This window comes from Siniperca chuatsi, linkage group LG13 (assembly GCF_020085105.1).
Source record: "Siniperca chuatsi isolate FFG_IHB_CAS linkage group LG13, ASM2008510v1, whole genome shotgun sequence".
In the NCBI taxonomy this organism is placed as follows: domain Eukaryota; kingdom Metazoa; phylum Chordata; class Actinopteri; order Centrarchiformes; family Sinipercidae; genus Siniperca; species Siniperca chuatsi.
Genome location: NC_058054.1, coordinates 27,280,475 through 27,297,178, shown reverse-complemented (window position 1 = coordinate 27,297,178; position 16,704 = coordinate 27,280,475). Strand labels below are relative to the sequence as shown.

The following is a 16,704-nucleotide window of genomic DNA, read 5'->3' as shown; positions in this document are numbered from 1 at the left end:
CTAGCCCAGGGCTGTCTACTGCTGATATGATGGCAGGGCTTCTCTGACTGGAACTAGTCAGTGTGTTTTTTACTATTTTTATTTTGCATCAGATGTTTGACTAAATCAAACTAACTAGTGTGAAACAGCTTTAGTAGTGTCAATTCAGTTCAATTTTATTTATATAGTGCCAATTCATAACAGAAGTTAGGGATAAGAATGCATACAGATGGAGAGAGGAGAGAGGAGAGTGGTGCATCAAGGGAAGTCTCCCGGAATTGGGATCTGATTCCACAGGAGAGGAGCTTGATAATTGAAGGCTCTGGCACCCATTCTTGCAGGTCATCCAGGTTTTTATGTCCTTAAGGCATGCTTGAAGTTTAGCTTTAGTGTAACTGATTAGATTCATCTGGCTTGATCAATAGATATAATTGGGAATCATCTGCATAACAATGAAAGTTTATGGAGAGTTTCCTAATAATATTGCCTAAAGGAAGCATATATAAGTTGAATAGAATTGGTCCAAGCACAAAACCTTATGGAACTCCATGACTAACTTTGGCGTGCACGGAGGATTCATAGTTAACATGTACAAACTGAGATCGATCTGATAGATAGGATTTAAACCAGCTTAGTTGGTTCCAGCAGTGAGCCTGTAGCACTATCAAGAAGATGGTCAATTTGGGAGGGACTGAAATTAGGTAAAGCAAATACAGTGGATAAGGTGGGCAGGAGCTAGGAATGTCTATTGAGTCTTATCTGTTTGGAGTAGTCCGTTCTGTACACTGGATGAGACGGGGAGCAGGAGACACGCGCACACACATGCACGCTGACGGGAGTCCAAAGTCCACGGGGAATCTTCAGGAGTGAATTCAGTCGGGTTGAACCACATAGTAGGTTTGAGACCAGACAGTGAGTGAACCGGGGGAGTGTGGCTTTATAGTGTAGGGTGGTGATTGGTGGCGGGTGTGTGATATCAGTACTCAGGTGAGTGGGATCTGTTGATTGCAGTGGGTGGAGCTGGTTGTGTCTGTGTTGGCTCCCTGACAGAGGGTGTGGTTAAAACAGTGAGCGGGTTTATGTACACTCTGACAGAAGCCAGTCAAATCTAATAATGAGATGAACACAGTACTAAAGCTATCATTATCAATGTCCACATGAATATTAAAAATCACCTACAATAATTTATCTGTTTAAAAGGACTAAAGAATTCAGATAAAAATTTAGAATAAGGACCAGGAGCGCGGTAAACTATAACAAATAGAACTGGCTCACCGTGTTTTCCAGGTGGGGTGTCAAAGACTTAGAACAAGGCTTTCGAATGAGTGGTATTAAAGGTCCAGTCTAAAACATAGATCTAAAACATTAGTACTGGTATCAGCCTACAACTATCCTTGGATCTATTTTTATGTTAACACACAAACACATTTATTCTTGCAAGTCTCTGAGGGAAACACTGTAGCTCCAAAATCGTCTCTTTCATTGTTTTTCTTATTGTATAATCTCTCTCTTTCTCTATGCAGTCGTCTGTGTCAGGCTCACCCAACTCTGCGGACCATTGATATGTTCACCTTCAGGGGTCCTTCTCAGATTGGCGACAGACTGCTGCTTAGGGCCATAGTCAACAACGCCTTCAAAAACAGGTATCAATATGTCCAGAATCAGCCATACAGATACAGAAGATAAGATCAGATAAGATAAAACTTGACTCATCTTTGTCAGGAAAGCAGGTCGTGATTACAGCTCAGTATTAAAAGGGTACGGCAAAGAAAAAGAAGTTGTAAGAAAGACTGGATGAAATGGATTTGACGTGTGTCCTGCAGCATTGAGGTGGGGGTGCGTGCAGAGGCCTACCAGGAGGAGGGGCCTAACCGACACATAAACTCTGCTTTCATGACGTTTGAGGTGCTTGACGACCACGGCAAGCCATGTATGTTACCAAGGATACGACCCGAACCGCTGGTGAGTTAGTCAACAGAATTAGAACTGCTGATAATTACACCACAGGTTGTTTTATACACATTATGTTCTGATTCAGTATGGTATTACAGAAATAACAAATCACCATTCATTATTGTCTATATCATAAAAACACTGTATTGTTAAATTGTTGCACAGCAATTTGTTTTATCTATTACTATATTGTAAGGGCAGTTTTTTGAGGTAGCATGAAATATGACCATCTTCAGCTGACACTAAGTAAGTGATAATACACGACAAGGTGTCCTGACATACAAAAATAACAAACAAGGCAGAGGCAACCAACATTTGTTACCTCTTTGCACGGTGCCATGTCTTCCATCATGTCTGTTATTTTCCTTCATTTATTCATACTATGGACACTGCATGGTTTGGAATTAAAGTCTCATAAATTTACCAAATAAACATCATATTAATAACAAAATCAGTAAGCAATTTATTGTCTTTTTAAATCAAGCACAGTTCATTTTACAATATTTAACCATATGTGGACAGAGATTATATTGTTAAAATGGTAACAGTTTTGTTGTTGCCTGGCACAGGGAGATAAGGGTAAAATAAATACATGTTTCCCTGCCAGTGTTCAGTGTTCTGTTTTTCCTCCACACTTTCTAGAGAGACATTAAAGCTGCATTAATTTTTGGCCACAAAATTGACATATTATCACCTTATAAAGTTGTTGTGGTGAACTTATAAGCAGACAGTTATCTATTTAAACATCCAGCAGACATGGAACAACATTAGCATTCCATTGGAGTTGTGTTTGTGTCCACCTGATGAATTTGAGTCCAATATTTATTATCTTTGAGCACTGGTTTGGTCTCTCCTGAGGGAAATATCTGGGTCTTTAGCTGCTAAATGCTCCACTATGTTCTGTGTGCTGTTTGGTACTGGACAGGTAGTGTAGCTCTAGGGTTTATTAGAGCTTTTTCACTGCAAACAGCTGCCTGCTGCTGCTGGAAATGAGGTTGATGAGAGTGGTGAGACTGAACCAAAACAGTAAAGCTGATTTGCATCCTGCCAGGGAACTTTGTTGCATGTCATTCCCCATTGCTATTTCCCCTTATTTCCTGTCATCTCTCTGCTGTTGTTTTCCAACAAAGGAATAAAATGCCCCAAAACAATGAAAAACATTCTCTATGGGTTTGTCACATGAACCATTTTGCATTAGTCATTTGATCCATTGTTAATATAGAAATATTTTTTAGTGCAGCTTTAAGTCTTTTATCAGGAGTAGAGCTTTGATTCTAGCTCTAGCTAGCTTAACGGCAGACCTAATGCACCTTGTTTTGAAAAAAATAATTAATTTACAAATTAACTAATTATTAGTATAGCCAGAACAAACTAATTTAAACATCCAAAATCTAAAACATTAGGTTGCAACTTTTGAAGACTTTTTGTCATACTTGCTGGTCAAGGCTTTTAACCCCTTATTAGCTAGGTTGGCGTGTGCGTTCTTCAGGCAGAGCACTTTTGGTGGGCACAAGGCTATACTGTCAAAAACAAAAGTCCTGTTGGACAGTATGTAATAGGTGAAAAACTCCTTTAAAACAGTGGGAAAAGGTGGGGTCAGTGTTTTCTAATATTCAGAAACTGACAAACTGTTACTACTGCAATTACAACAACTGATAGATTGAATATGTTAGTCGCCACCACCCAAAAATGCTACAGTATACTTTACATGGCTAATCATTTCCCAGCTGTTACAGTTATAAACTGCAGTCATATTAGCGTTTAAGTTGCCCCCATGTAACCTCTAACACAAGTTTTCCAGAGCTGGGATTGGAGAGGTGTGAAGGCCTGGCTGAACAAAGACCAGAGCTATAAACTTGACTTGAAGGAAGACTGTTGGAGGAAAAATGTCATCACTCATAAACCCTTTGAAGGACCGTCTTTGTGTTCATTGAAGCAGCTCTTATCACAGTGTCCTACTCCTGCATGTACTGTATGAGTCACACTGGGAAGAGGTTTCTGCCCTTAAAAGCAAGTTTTTTTCTTGCCACTGTTACTAAATGCTTGCTCGTGGTGGGATTTGTTGGGTCTCTGTAAATAATATTATAAAGAGTTCGGTCTAGACCTGCTCTATAGGAAAAGTGCAATGAGATAACTTCTGTTATGAATTGGCGTTATATAAATAAAACTGAATTGAATAGAAGGCCACTAAAAACAGCATTTTGCCACTGTAACAAAACCAAGGAGAAAACCTTTGTCTGAGGAGGACCATCCACTGTGACAAGAGGATGTCATCAGGGTTGTCTCAGCTCAGGCTTAGAGACTTTAGATTTATAACAGAAAATCTGCGTTACGAACCGGTGTGTTGAGTTGTGAAGACGTTTCCAGTCTGGGAGTTTCTAAAAGATGCTATTGCGTTGTTCCAGCGTTTTGGGAGCTTGCCCCATAGTAAGCACTAAAAGTCTAGATATCTTGACCTCTGCTGCACACATTTTGACCATTCTTTTTTATATCCATCTCTTATGAGTCCCCCAAATTTATGGAAGTGCAAAAGTATGCCTTTAATTTGATAACATAGCAATGTCTAAAAATGCTACATGTAGCACCTTTAATTGAAACAACATTATTGCATGCTTTAATTAGTGTAAATGGATAGATGATTTGAGGTGTTTAAAATAAATAAATAAAATTTCTCTGTGTCTTTCATTTACAGGAAGGGGAGAGGCGGTTTCAAGAAGCCATAGCCAGGAAGAAGATCAGATTGGACAGGTAACCTATCTGCCTATTCCTGTGAAAAGCACATACTTTCTTAGCTTTTAGATCCACTTCTGTGTGCCAGAAGTGATAGTTTGAATGATATTTTCAGTTTATTTGGACTAAAAATAAGAGGGATTTTCAGGCAAGAGCTCAAGCTACAGAAATGTCAATATGAAATTCAGCCTTCTGCAGTGTATAAAAATGTGTATCACACCACCCCTCATGCTAAAGGCATGTATGAAACATTTAAACATTGATCTACACCCCCACTAGTGGTCAAAAATTCCATGTTATACCTCAGTATCAAACTTTGAGCCCATGGTAGACAGTTTCAGTAGATTTATCACCCAGTTCTGACATTAGTTCACCCAGTTCTGAATCAAGAGTGGGCTTTTTAAGAAGAGGTTTAATTATAGCTATTTTAAAAGACTGTGGGACATAGCCTGTTAATAAAGACAGATTGATCATATCCAGTAAAGAAGTGCTAGCTAAGGGTAAAACTTCTTTAAGGAGCCTAGTTGGAATGGGGTCTAAGAGACAGGTTGATGGCTTAGATGAAGATCTCTTTGAAGTTAGGTGAAGACGGTCGATAGGAGAAAAGCAGTCTAAATATATATCAGGTTTTACAGCTGTTTCTAAGGTTCCTGTGTTTGAAGATAAATCGGTACCGGCTGAGGGCAGGACGTGATGAATTATGTCTCTAATAGTTAAAATTTTATCATTAAAGAAGCTCATGAAGTCATTACTACTGAGGGCTATAGGAATACATGGCTCAATAGAACTGTGACTCTCTTTCAGCCTGGCTACAGTGCTGAAAAGAAACCTGGGGTTGTTTTGTTTTTTCCCCTCTATTAATGATGAGTAGTAGGCTGCTCTGGCATTACAGAGGGCTTTCCTATATGTTTTAAGACTATCCTGCCAGACTAAATGAGATTCAGATGGAATCACTTCCTTAAATTTAGCTACAGCACTATCAGAGTAGGAGTTTTTGCCTAATAGCGTGTAGTCCAATAATAGCAGTTCAAAAGTTATTAAATAATGGTCCGATAAAAAAGCATTCTGTGGAAAGACGATTAAATGTTAAATTTCAGTACCATATACCAGAACAAGGTCGAGGGTGTGGTTAAAACAGTGAGTGGGTTTATGTACACTCTGAGAGAAGCCAATCAAATCTAATAATGAGATAAACGCAGTACTAAGGCTATCATTTTCAACGTCCACATGAATATTAAAAATCACCTACAATAATTTATGTTTAAAAGGACTAAAGAATTCAGATAAAAATTTATAATAAGACTTAGAACAAGTCTTTCGAATGAGTTATTATTTTGTTTAGGTTTAGGGTTGATTAATAGTCTTGAATCGAAGATGGTTGCAACTCCACCTCCTCGGCTAGTGCCTCGAGGAATATGAGTACTAATATGACTGGGCGGATTTTGGCTAACATATTCTTCATGACCCAGCCAGGTTTCAGTAAGACAAAATAAGTCAATATGATAATCTGATATTAAATCGTTCACTAGTACAGCTTTAGTTGACAGAGATCTGATGTTTAAGAGTCCACATTTAATTCTCCTATTTTGTTGTGCTATTTCAGCAGTGGTAATTTTGTTTAGGTTTTTATGTATAACTCCTCTTCTGTTAACTTTTGATTGATTGTCGGCGGGCTGACGCCATCACGAAGGAGTTTTTGGTGTGTAGGACTGCAACTCTGCCTCCTGGTCTCAACTTTGAGTTATCATGGTTTTGGTCCACTAATAAACTCAGCCAAATTTCTGGATATGAGAGCTGCTCCATCCAAACTGGGATGAATGCCGTCTCTCCTAATCAGACCAGGTCTTCCCTAGAAAATCTGTCAATTATTTTCAAAGCCCACATCGTTTGCTGGACGCCACCTCGACAGCCAGCAGCGGAATGAAGACATGTAGCTAAACATGTCATCACTGGTCAGTTTTGGAAGGGGCACAGAGAAAACTACGGAGTTCGACATTGTCTTTGCTTATGTGCACACAGACTCAACATTAACTTTAGTGACCTCCGATTGGCGTAATCGGGAGTGGTTACCACTGATGTGAATAACAATCTTACCGCATTTACGCTTATCCTTAGCCAGCAGTTTTAAATAGGATTTAATGTTGCCCGCTCTGGCCCCAGGAATACATTTGACTATGGTCGCTGGTGTTGCTAACTTCACATTTCTCAAAATGGAGCTGCCAATAATCAGAGTTGGTTTTTCAGTGGGTGTGTCGCTGAGTGGGGAGAACTTGTTAGAAACGTGAACAGGTAGGTGGTGAACTGTGGGCTTCTGCTTAGGGCTATGCTTCCTTTGGGCAGTCTCCCAGCATCCCTGGTTTCCCAGCTGCTCAGGAGCTGCTGGGGGACGGCTAACAGGAGCTACCTTTGGTCGGTCCGCACCGGCTACTGGGGGCTGGCTAACTACAGCAGCTAACGATTGAGTTCCCATGGTGCGGAACCGCGTTTCCAATTCACTAACCCTCGCCTCCAATGTCACAAATAAACTACATTTATTATATGTACCATTATCACTAAAGGAGGCAGAGGAATAGCTAAACATTTTACAAATCGAGCACAAGAGTGAGAGGGATAGAGAGAAGCCATTGCTAGCTGCTAAATTAATGATTAAATTAATTAGTGGCACAATGCAAATAATAAAATAGTAATAATGTAATGGTAGTGGTAATATTAATATTAATAAATGAATAATAATAGGAATGACAGTCATAGGAATAATGACAATAATAGTAACAGAGCCAATAACAACAACTGTAGTCGCAGTTGTCGAGCAGGAACACGGGGCAGCAGGTGGCCCACAACCACAGATCCAGTCTCTGCAGCTCTGGAGGTAGAAATACCTGCTAAAAGTGACAGGAGAGAGGAGAGAGGAGAGAGACGAGAGACGAGAAAGCACAAAACTATGGGTATAATACGGTATTATGAGCTCTTTAAGATACGATGGTGCCTGACCATTAAGAGCTATGTAGGTGAGGAGAAGGATTTTAAATTCTACTCTGGATTTTACAGGGAGCCAGTGCAGAGAAGCTAATATTGGAGAAATATGATCTCTCTTCCATTCTGGATCAACTGGAGAGTCTTTGTAATTTTTGTTTCCTCTTTCCTGGTTCTCCCCGTTTTTCTCATCATACCTACTTTTTTTTAATGTTTTATAACCACCTTCCTGTTCTCTTCTTCCCACTGCTTTTGCCACCTTTCTTTCAACTTATGCATAATTGTGGTTTTCATTTCCGTTTTACTAAGGGGTACTGTAATGTCAATGACCAAGATTTTATTTGAGATTAATAGGACCATGTAACCCCACAGTTTTAATGTAATCGTGTTGTGTTGTTCACTTGACAGTATATTTAAACAGTAACTTCCTCTAATTGCTCTTCTTTTGTTGTTTTCAGAAGGTACATCATTTCCCGCAAGCAGGGTGAAGTCCCTCTGTCTGTACCCTGGGACCCCAGAAACCAGGTGAGGAGAAAGTTCAGGAATCACTCAAGTCTAGTAACAATTGCATGTGCTGTGAATAACACATGAATGGCAGCTCATTTTGGTCCAAATGGTCACATTTGGAGAGGAATGGAGGCATGGAGAGAGTGCCAGACTACATTTAAGGCAGAAAATTTTTAAAAACAAACTGAAATCATCCCATCCTCACAGGCAAAACATCTCCATTTGCTTGCATTGGCTTATATTGCTGCTGTACGCACCAGTTTACAGGCTGAACTTTGAGATTTTTGGCACAGCTTTGTTTACTGACCTCCACTACACCAACTGGTCAATCATGTCACTAGTAATGGGTATCGAAAATCAGCCAAAAACCAACACCATTGCTATGCTAATGATACCCAGCTCTATCTGTTCTTCCCGTCAGACAACCCTACTGTCTAAGCCTGCCTCACTGATATCTTATAATGGATGATGTAACACCATCTTCACCTCAATCTCGCTTAGAATGAACTATTGGTAATCCCAGCCAGTCCTTCTGGCAACCACCTACCTGAACTCCCCCATTCAGGTTTGTGAACCTTTTCATCACCACGATCTGCAAATGACGACTAGTCCTACCATCACTACGAAGAGAGTACTTACTCACCTAATATGTTCTCTAAATTCAATTCAATTCAGTTGGGCTTTATTGGCATGGGAAACAGATGTTAACAGTGCCAAAGCATGTGTAAAATAAAAATATACATAAACAGAATTGTGATATTAAAATATGTACAGATAAGTAAGATGGGATACTACTACTAATAATAAATTGTAGACTTGCAGTTAAAATACAAATACAAAAAGTGAAAACTAAACACTGCATTTTTTTAATGAGAGAGAGAGAGTGTGTGTAGGTCATCAGCTCTCTCTCTCTCTCTGTCTCTCTCTCGATCCTTCTCTAGCTCTCTCTCAAAAGAAAGAAAAAAGTAATTTGCTGTTCGTTACTTAATGCACCTGCAGCCTTGTGGCACTTGTGTAAGGTGGCACATGAAATGAGTGAACTACTAAGCGGAAGTACTTGACACATTGTTGATACCGTGTTTTCCACATACGCACTGTAATGTCTTTCATTTTTCAATTCAAAAGCCAAAACAATCATAAAAAATGTCAGTCACACTAATGACCTGCTGTTTCCTTAGATTTGTGTATCATGTACAAAACAATAATTAGTTTGAAGGAATTAGTTTGAGGGAATATTAGGGGGCATTATATTCACTAATCTGAGATCATACAGTAAGATACTGTTTCACCAACACCTGCTTTATCAACATTTAGATAAACATGGAAATCACTACTGATAACACAGTCAACTTGTATGTCTGTATTAAATTATTTACTCAGTCAAGTCACTATAAACGAAGCTACCATGGACAAAGGTCATTGGAATATTTGAGAGAGCAGTATTAATGATTCATGTTTCAAGGACCATACAAGTTTTTCTATTTAGTGCAATTCATATATGCTTCATATTACTACTAAACATTTTCAAAGCCTGTGATAGAGTTTTAGTTCATGTAACGCGCTTTTGATTTGATTGATTTCATTTAAGTACTGTATAAAATTCAACTTGAAGACGTATTATTGAGATCATTATCTAAGTGAACAAAGCTTTTCGCTTTTCTAAAGAATGTTGTTTCATTGCAGTATGTCGAAATACTATCAGACTTATTTGGAAAATCTACACTGTATTACACTTTTACAGCACTAAAAACAGACATTATGTTGACTGATGGATTAACGATTTTCAGAAAGTGTCAAGTCTCAGGCAGAAATTAATTAAAATCAATGGCTGCCTGAAAATGAGGAAGACATGTTTAAAGAATAAAAAAAATGAAATAGTTTGGAAAATGGATATCAGTAATGTAATGTAAAGTGTATTTGATTTGTAAAACGAAAATAAACTGGTGTGGCAGAATTGTCATACTTATAAGACAAATATACAAATGAATTCAGTACTAGGCTAATATGAAAAACGAGGTTGTCACTTTTTTGGGGAGAATTTTGTGGTTTTCATCAGATGGCTGTCAGAATATGTTGTGCTAATGGTCCTTCATATATTCTTATAAACACTGCTTATGTGCTCTTGAGCAAAGCCAGATCAGAGGAAACATACAGTAGAACTGGTGGCTAGTGCTGTCCTGTATGCTGTTGCATGCTGGGGCAGCAGGCTGAGGGTAGCGGACGCTAACAGGCTCAACAAACTGATCCGTAAGGCCAGTGACATTGTGGGGGTGGAGCTGGACTCTCTGGCGCTGGTGACAGAGAGGAGGATGCTGGCCAAACTACACGCCATCTTGGACAGTGTCTCCCACCCACTCCATGACGTGCTGGTCAAACAAAGGAGCACCTTCAGCGGAAGACTCATCCCCCCACAATGCACCACAGAGCGCCACAGGAAGTCATTCCTGCCTGTGGCCATCAGACTCTTTAACTCCTCCCTCTAAGTGTCAGTCTGTATGACCCTAAGTCACTAAACTGGACATTGATCATTAACATCTCTGCAATACTTAATAATAACTGTGCAATATTCTGTGTTAATACTCCTGTGCAATATACAATCAGTTTTTCAGTTTAAAATTCCCTATTTATTGATATTGATATTTATTCATACCTATATTACTGCTGTGCAATATCCTCCGTCTCATTATAATCTTAATAGCTACACTTATCTTGGCAGTTCATGCACTATTACTTTATTCCGTATTATTATCATCAACTGGTAAACCCACTTGTACTTCACACTTCACTTCTCACATTTTAATTTTATACTTATACTCACCTGGCACTTAATTTATCTGACCTGTATTATAGTGTATTATATTTTTTGCTTGGTACTTCTATTCCTGTGTGCACTGACGTGACAGTGAGCTGCTGGAACAAAGTTTCCCCTCGGGGATCAATAAAGTATTTCTGATTCTGATAATTGCTCAGTGTCCAAATGATATCTCCTGCTATGGGTACATCCTTAGGTGTTAGTTTGCTAATGCATATATATGTTTTGTGTGTGTTTGTGTTGTCAGGTGTATCTGAGCTTTAACAATGTTTCAGCTCTGAAGATGTTGGCTGCTAGAAACAACTGGCGCCTCACCTCTGAGAAAGACAAGGTATCTGCTGTTCTCTCCATGAAAGAGGGTTTTTTTGTGTTATGTATGAGAGTTTTTTTCCTATTCCCCATGAGGAGCTTGATGATTCATGTGATTCTGTGTTCCAAGGTTCGTCTTTACATCCTGGAGCAGAAGTCCATGTTGAGTTTCAGGGTGGAATCAGAGGTGGATGTTCCTGCTCACAGAGCCTCTTGTCTGCTGGCTGAGCTGAGCAACAGACCGAACTGGGACACACATTATCAGTAATGCTTTTGAACACACACACACTTCAAAACTCAATTCAAGCTCAATAAACTGTGTCTTCACTGCATGTATAAAGGTCAGGGTATACTGTATGACAGATTCTGCTCAGGGTAGGATTTTAGAGGAAACAGGTGGAAGTTCAGGTCCTTAAATGAAAAAGAAAGTATGCTGCCAATCACAACACTCATTAATTAGGAAACCCACAGATCATATACAACCACATGTTACTGATAAATGTTAGTCCAGAAGTCATGGTCATTATGCTCCGTAATTATTGTCTCTTGTGTTTATCTTGTAAGTCTGAATGCCAGTTAAATGCCGAAAATGTAATTAAGGCACCTATTGCACCACTGGTTTGACCAGTTGGGAAGTCATGTTACATTAAAAGGTTGTTGTTACTTTGAATTAAAAAGTGATGAAGGCAGTGCTGGGCAGTAGTGCTACATGTAAACTCATTAGGAAGCCAAGTATCAAAGGCATGTAGGCACCCTTTTATTATGGTAGACTTCTACAGTGAAAGTCTGTGGCAGCCCATTAAACTGATGGTCAGGTTTTACAAAAAACAACACATTAAGAGAAGGTAGTCCAGTGCAGGAATACACTTTGGGGTCAATGCAACATTACCTGTAGCGCCACCATCACACAAAATTTCAGCTCACTGTAATCCTTTAATCCTGTAAACTTTTGTTTGGTCAAGATAAGGTCAACAAATACTGTATACTCTGGTCACTTACAGGCAGTTAAACTGATATGAGTTCTGACAAAAACACATTTTTGCTGATCCAAAGACTGATCCAAACTTTACCCAGATATGACCTGAAGCATCTGTGAGCTGCCTCTGTTATTTATATCCAATGTGATATTGATAAGCTCATCTGTGCAGCATGTGTGAAAGTAGCCAGTGACAAAGATGAAGAAAAAGGAAGTGAGGCATACATTGCGTAATCATAATCAAAGTTTCTCACTTTGTGGTTCCTGTGTGAAGATTACCAACAATCCTTCTAGTGACTGTTTCACCTAACCACATTTTCTCCTAAAATTCCTTAGGTCAAGATAATACAGTATGGACATTTTTATAAATGAAATCTATCATCATTTTAGTTTTTTTCTAGAGAGTTGATAAACCTTCGCCTTTTGGGACATGTGCCTTCTGTGGGAGGCTTTCATTACATATCTATAACAACATTCTTTAATTCTGCCTCTGATACTTTACACTCCTATCATGATTAAAGTCCTGCAATATACTCTGCTTAATTTACTTTAATTGGCCTCTGGTATTGCTGCATGCAGCTATGATTAGTGTCATATATTTGGTGGTGGTTAAATTAAATGTAAACATATTTTAGGATTGAAAGGTTTATGTCACATACACAAGTACGTGTATTTGTAGTGAAATGCAATGTAGCGTGCTCCTAAGGCTGTGCTAAAAGTTTTAAATAAAGAAATTTAAATAAAGAAATATAAAGGATAAAAAAGTCATGATAAAAAAATATCAACATATGTAAAAAAAAAAGTAAAATGTACATATATATATACAATGTGCAGGGCAGTGCAAATGATTCACAGAGGTGTGTTAGACAAGGCAAAGGATATGCAGAGATCAGAGGACAGAGTTCACCATCCTGAGAACCTTCCTGAGTCTCTCTTGTTGCTACAGAGGAGTTTGCCTGAGCATAAAAGCTTGAATAGTCCATTGCTAGGGTGGTGAGGATCCTTCATAATTGCTCTGGTTCTGCACCTTCTAGTGTAGGAATTCTGTGGAATGTTCAGTGTGAGGTGTAGATCTGATGTAGATCCCACTTTCTATAGAGCTCTACTGTCCTGAGCAGAGCAGTTTCCAGACCAGTTGGTGACGCCCCCTGTTAGGATGGGAAATGTTTTTTGTTTGCGATAACTCACCAAGTTCACAGTTTACTGAGCCTAAATAGCCTTATTTGTTTAGTCTGGACTCTGATTTTTGGCAGGCAGCTATAAGAGTGTAGCTAAATAGAAACACAGGTCACACTTTTTATGGATAGTCCAATACGAAGTACAAAGTATTTAAAGTTTCAGGCGATAAGGCAGAGTGAAAAGTCATCTATACACATTCAGTGTCTGGGTTGAGGTATGTTTTCCTATATTAATGTTAAAATAGAGTCAGGCGGCTGTGCCCAGCCAAGAAATAGTCTGGGACTAAACCCCTGTTTCCAGTCTTTATGGTAAGCTATGCTAACCGGCTGCTGGCTGTAGCGCCATGTTTATCTTACAAACATGAATGGTATCAATCTTCTCTTCTAACTCTTGGCAAGAAGGAGAATAAGTGTATTTTCCAAAATGTGGAACCATCCATTTAACAATATAATCAATATTCCTTCACTTTTGAAATGAATTTCAAATTTTCAAATAAGCTACATTTCTATCAACATCTTCATCAGTAGCATCTATCTGTGTCCTTTCCTAAATCAGGAAATGTGAGCTGATTCACCAGGTGGATGATGATGACTTCTTGTATCGTGTGGTAACCCCATCAGTGCGTCACAGTGGAGTAGGTTCCCCGACTTCAGCCAATCAGGGAGAAGGGATTCTCCAGGACTTCATCTTGTTGGCTTCCAAGAGGAAGCCATGTGGCAGTGGGTCAGTAGAATGACTGGCTGAAAGGTCTCGATTACAGGTCAAAGGTCATACACCTCTATCCTGCAGGATTTACTGTTGGTACTTGTTTTTTTCCTCCTCAGAGATCCATACGTCATTGCTCTGCGTTCAGTGTCCCTGCCCACTCACCCTCCTACTGAAGGATATAACAGAGGAGAGGTTCTGTGTGCTGGATTTACCATACTGGAGACCAAAAACAACATGTCACTGGTAAGACAAATAACGATTTTAGCTGATTAAACAGCTGTATATTTACATATAATATTAACAAACTTTTATTATTTGGATCTTTTTCCAGATCAGTTACTATAACCAGGCTTCTCCAGAGGTTCTTCCCTACATCTCCACAGATATTGCCGGCCTCTCCTCCTCTTTCTACCACACCTTCTGCTCCTGCAGCCAATACCTGACCAGGAACAGACTGGAGTCTGGCTCAGAGGAGCAAACCGGCCAATACCAGGCCACGAATACAGACAGTCCCACCTATGACAATGAAGCTGTCAGTCTGTCAGTGGCCCTCCACAGCACCCAGCTGTAGACAGTCAGTGGTACTTTCTAGGCCAGTTTACATCACACAGTGTAGAGTGAGGTCAAGTTGCTGTTTATACAACATGGTACAATTAACACTTTCACAAGTGTTTGCAGTGAACAAAAGATGCATTAAAACTTTTTAACAAAGGTATTAGAATAGAGAATCAAATAAACAAGTCAGAGTTTTAAAGATCACAATAAAGTGAGTAAAGAAAAAACTATGCCTTAGACACTTATTGCTCTGATTTCAGAATAAAGACTAAATTCAAACTAAAGGCATATTCAATATGAATTATTCTGTTTGTAAATCTATGATAAATGTTCATTTAATTGTAAATCTAACAAAGTGTGGGGTTTAAAGGAAACGTGGGGTTAATTAAGGATAAACACTAACCATAGCATTAAGTGGTGAGAGAATTGTCTGAAGTTGCTGACTGCAAGTAGCACAAGGTAACACCTGTCTTTTGATAAACACATTGGTGTTTCATTAAATACTTTTATAAGACTTTGAATAAAATGTTTTTAACAGAATATGTTTGCTCTGTGTCCTTCCAATCAAAACTTAACGGTAAACTACACAACAAAATGTAATTACAGTCTACCGCCATGCTAGAAGCTCTGTGAGGCTGTAACGAAGCACAGCAGTGCTTTGAGATAAATGCTAACATTGGCGTGTTAGCATGCTAACATATGCAAATAGCAATAAACACAGTACAATAAGTACAGCTGAGGATGATGAGAATGTCATTAGTTTTGCAGGTATTTGGTCATAAACCAAAGTATTGGACAAATTTTAATTTTGACTTGATGATGGTGCTAGATGAAAAGTCGAGAGATCACCAAAGGTATTACAGTTCATAGTGAGGGAGACATGAATGTCTTTACAAAATTTCATGTCAATCCAAAAGTTGTCGAGACATTTCACTAAAAGCCAAATGTCAGCCCTCCGGTGGTGCTAGAGGAAAAGCCAGGGGGTCACCAAAATCAGTAGTGTATATCCTCTGGGGCACCACAAGTGTCTGTACAAAATGTATTGGCTGATATATTTCAGTCTGGACCAAAGTGGTGTATCAACTGACCTACATTTCCATCAACAGAGCCTAAAACACTAACAAGGTTAGTATACAGCCATGGTAGCAGCTCTGTGAGGGTGTAATGCTCATTGTAAAGAAAACCAAATAAAACCAAAATTTGTTGTCTTTAATAACCAATATCAAAAGGATTTATTCTGTTGTTCTGAAATGTCAATACGTGCCAAAGTCCTTTGTGCGATTTTTTTTAATCATAATTCACCAAGGTGATTACAGTTCCTACTGAGGGGATCATGAATGTCTGTACAAAACGTCATGGCAACCCATCCAGTAGTTGAGACAGTTCACTCTGAAACAAAAATGTCAACGTCCTGGTGGCACTAGAGGAAAAAAGTTAGCATTAATCTCTGTACCAAACTTTGTGCCAATCAAACTAGTCGATTGATTGTTGAGATATTTTACTCTGGACCAAGGTGCTGGATTGACCAACTGACTGAAATTGCCATCCTTAGAGTCACACCACAACAGCGGTGATCCCCTGACTTTTTTCTTACCATGAGGTTGACATTTGTGGTTCAGCCTGAAATATCTTCACAACTATTTGTGATGGATTGCCACTGAATTTTGTAGACACATTCATGGCCGCCAGAGGATAAATAGTAAATTGACTGCATTTATGTAGCACTTTTCTACCTTAATGGACAAAGCACTTTACAATTTTGCCTCTCATTCACCCATTCGCGCTCACATGCCGATGGCAGCGGAGCCTTGGATAAATGCTAATGACCTTGGTCATCCTGACTTTTCATCAAGCTTCACGCTGAAAGTTTTAACTTATTCAGTGAAATATTCCAACATCTACTTGATGGATTGGCACAGAATTTGATACAGACATTCATGTTTCCCACAGGATGAGTCCTATTGACGTTGGTGATCCCCCAGCTTTTCCTCTAGCGACACCATGAGGTTTACATTTTTGGTTA

General features: G+C 39.1%; 1 protein-coding gene across 3 annotated transcripts in view; it reads left to right on the top strand.

Annotated features, from left to right (window-relative positions):
- The window catches only part of LOC122886772 (acyl-coenzyme A thioesterase 11-like), a 34,068-nt gene extending 18,847 nt beyond the window's left edge, over window positions 1-15,221 (top strand). For all 3 annotated transcript variants that reach the window (XM_044219352.1, XM_044219353.1, XM_044219354.1), the window contains 9 exons: window positions 1,503-1,622; window positions 1,803-1,941; window positions 4,625-4,680; window positions 8,094-8,160; window positions 11,202-11,285; window positions 11,394-11,527; window positions 13,974-14,141; window positions 14,243-14,369; window positions 14,458-15,221. In XM_044219352.1, coding sequence (XP_044075287.1) covers window positions 1,503-1,622; window positions 1,803-1,941; window positions 4,625-4,680; window positions 8,094-8,160; window positions 11,202-11,285; window positions 11,394-11,527; window positions 13,974-14,141; window positions 14,243-14,369; window positions 14,458-14,697 — 1,135 coding nt within the window. In that variant the 3' untranslated portion in view covers window positions 14,698-15,221. The remainder of the gene's footprint in view (window positions 1-1,502; window positions 1,623-1,802; window positions 1,942-4,624; window positions 4,681-8,093; window positions 8,161-11,201; window positions 11,286-11,393; window positions 11,528-13,973; window positions 14,142-14,242; window positions 14,370-14,457) is intronic.
- The last annotated feature ends 1,483 nt before the right edge of the window (window positions 15,222-16,704 follow it).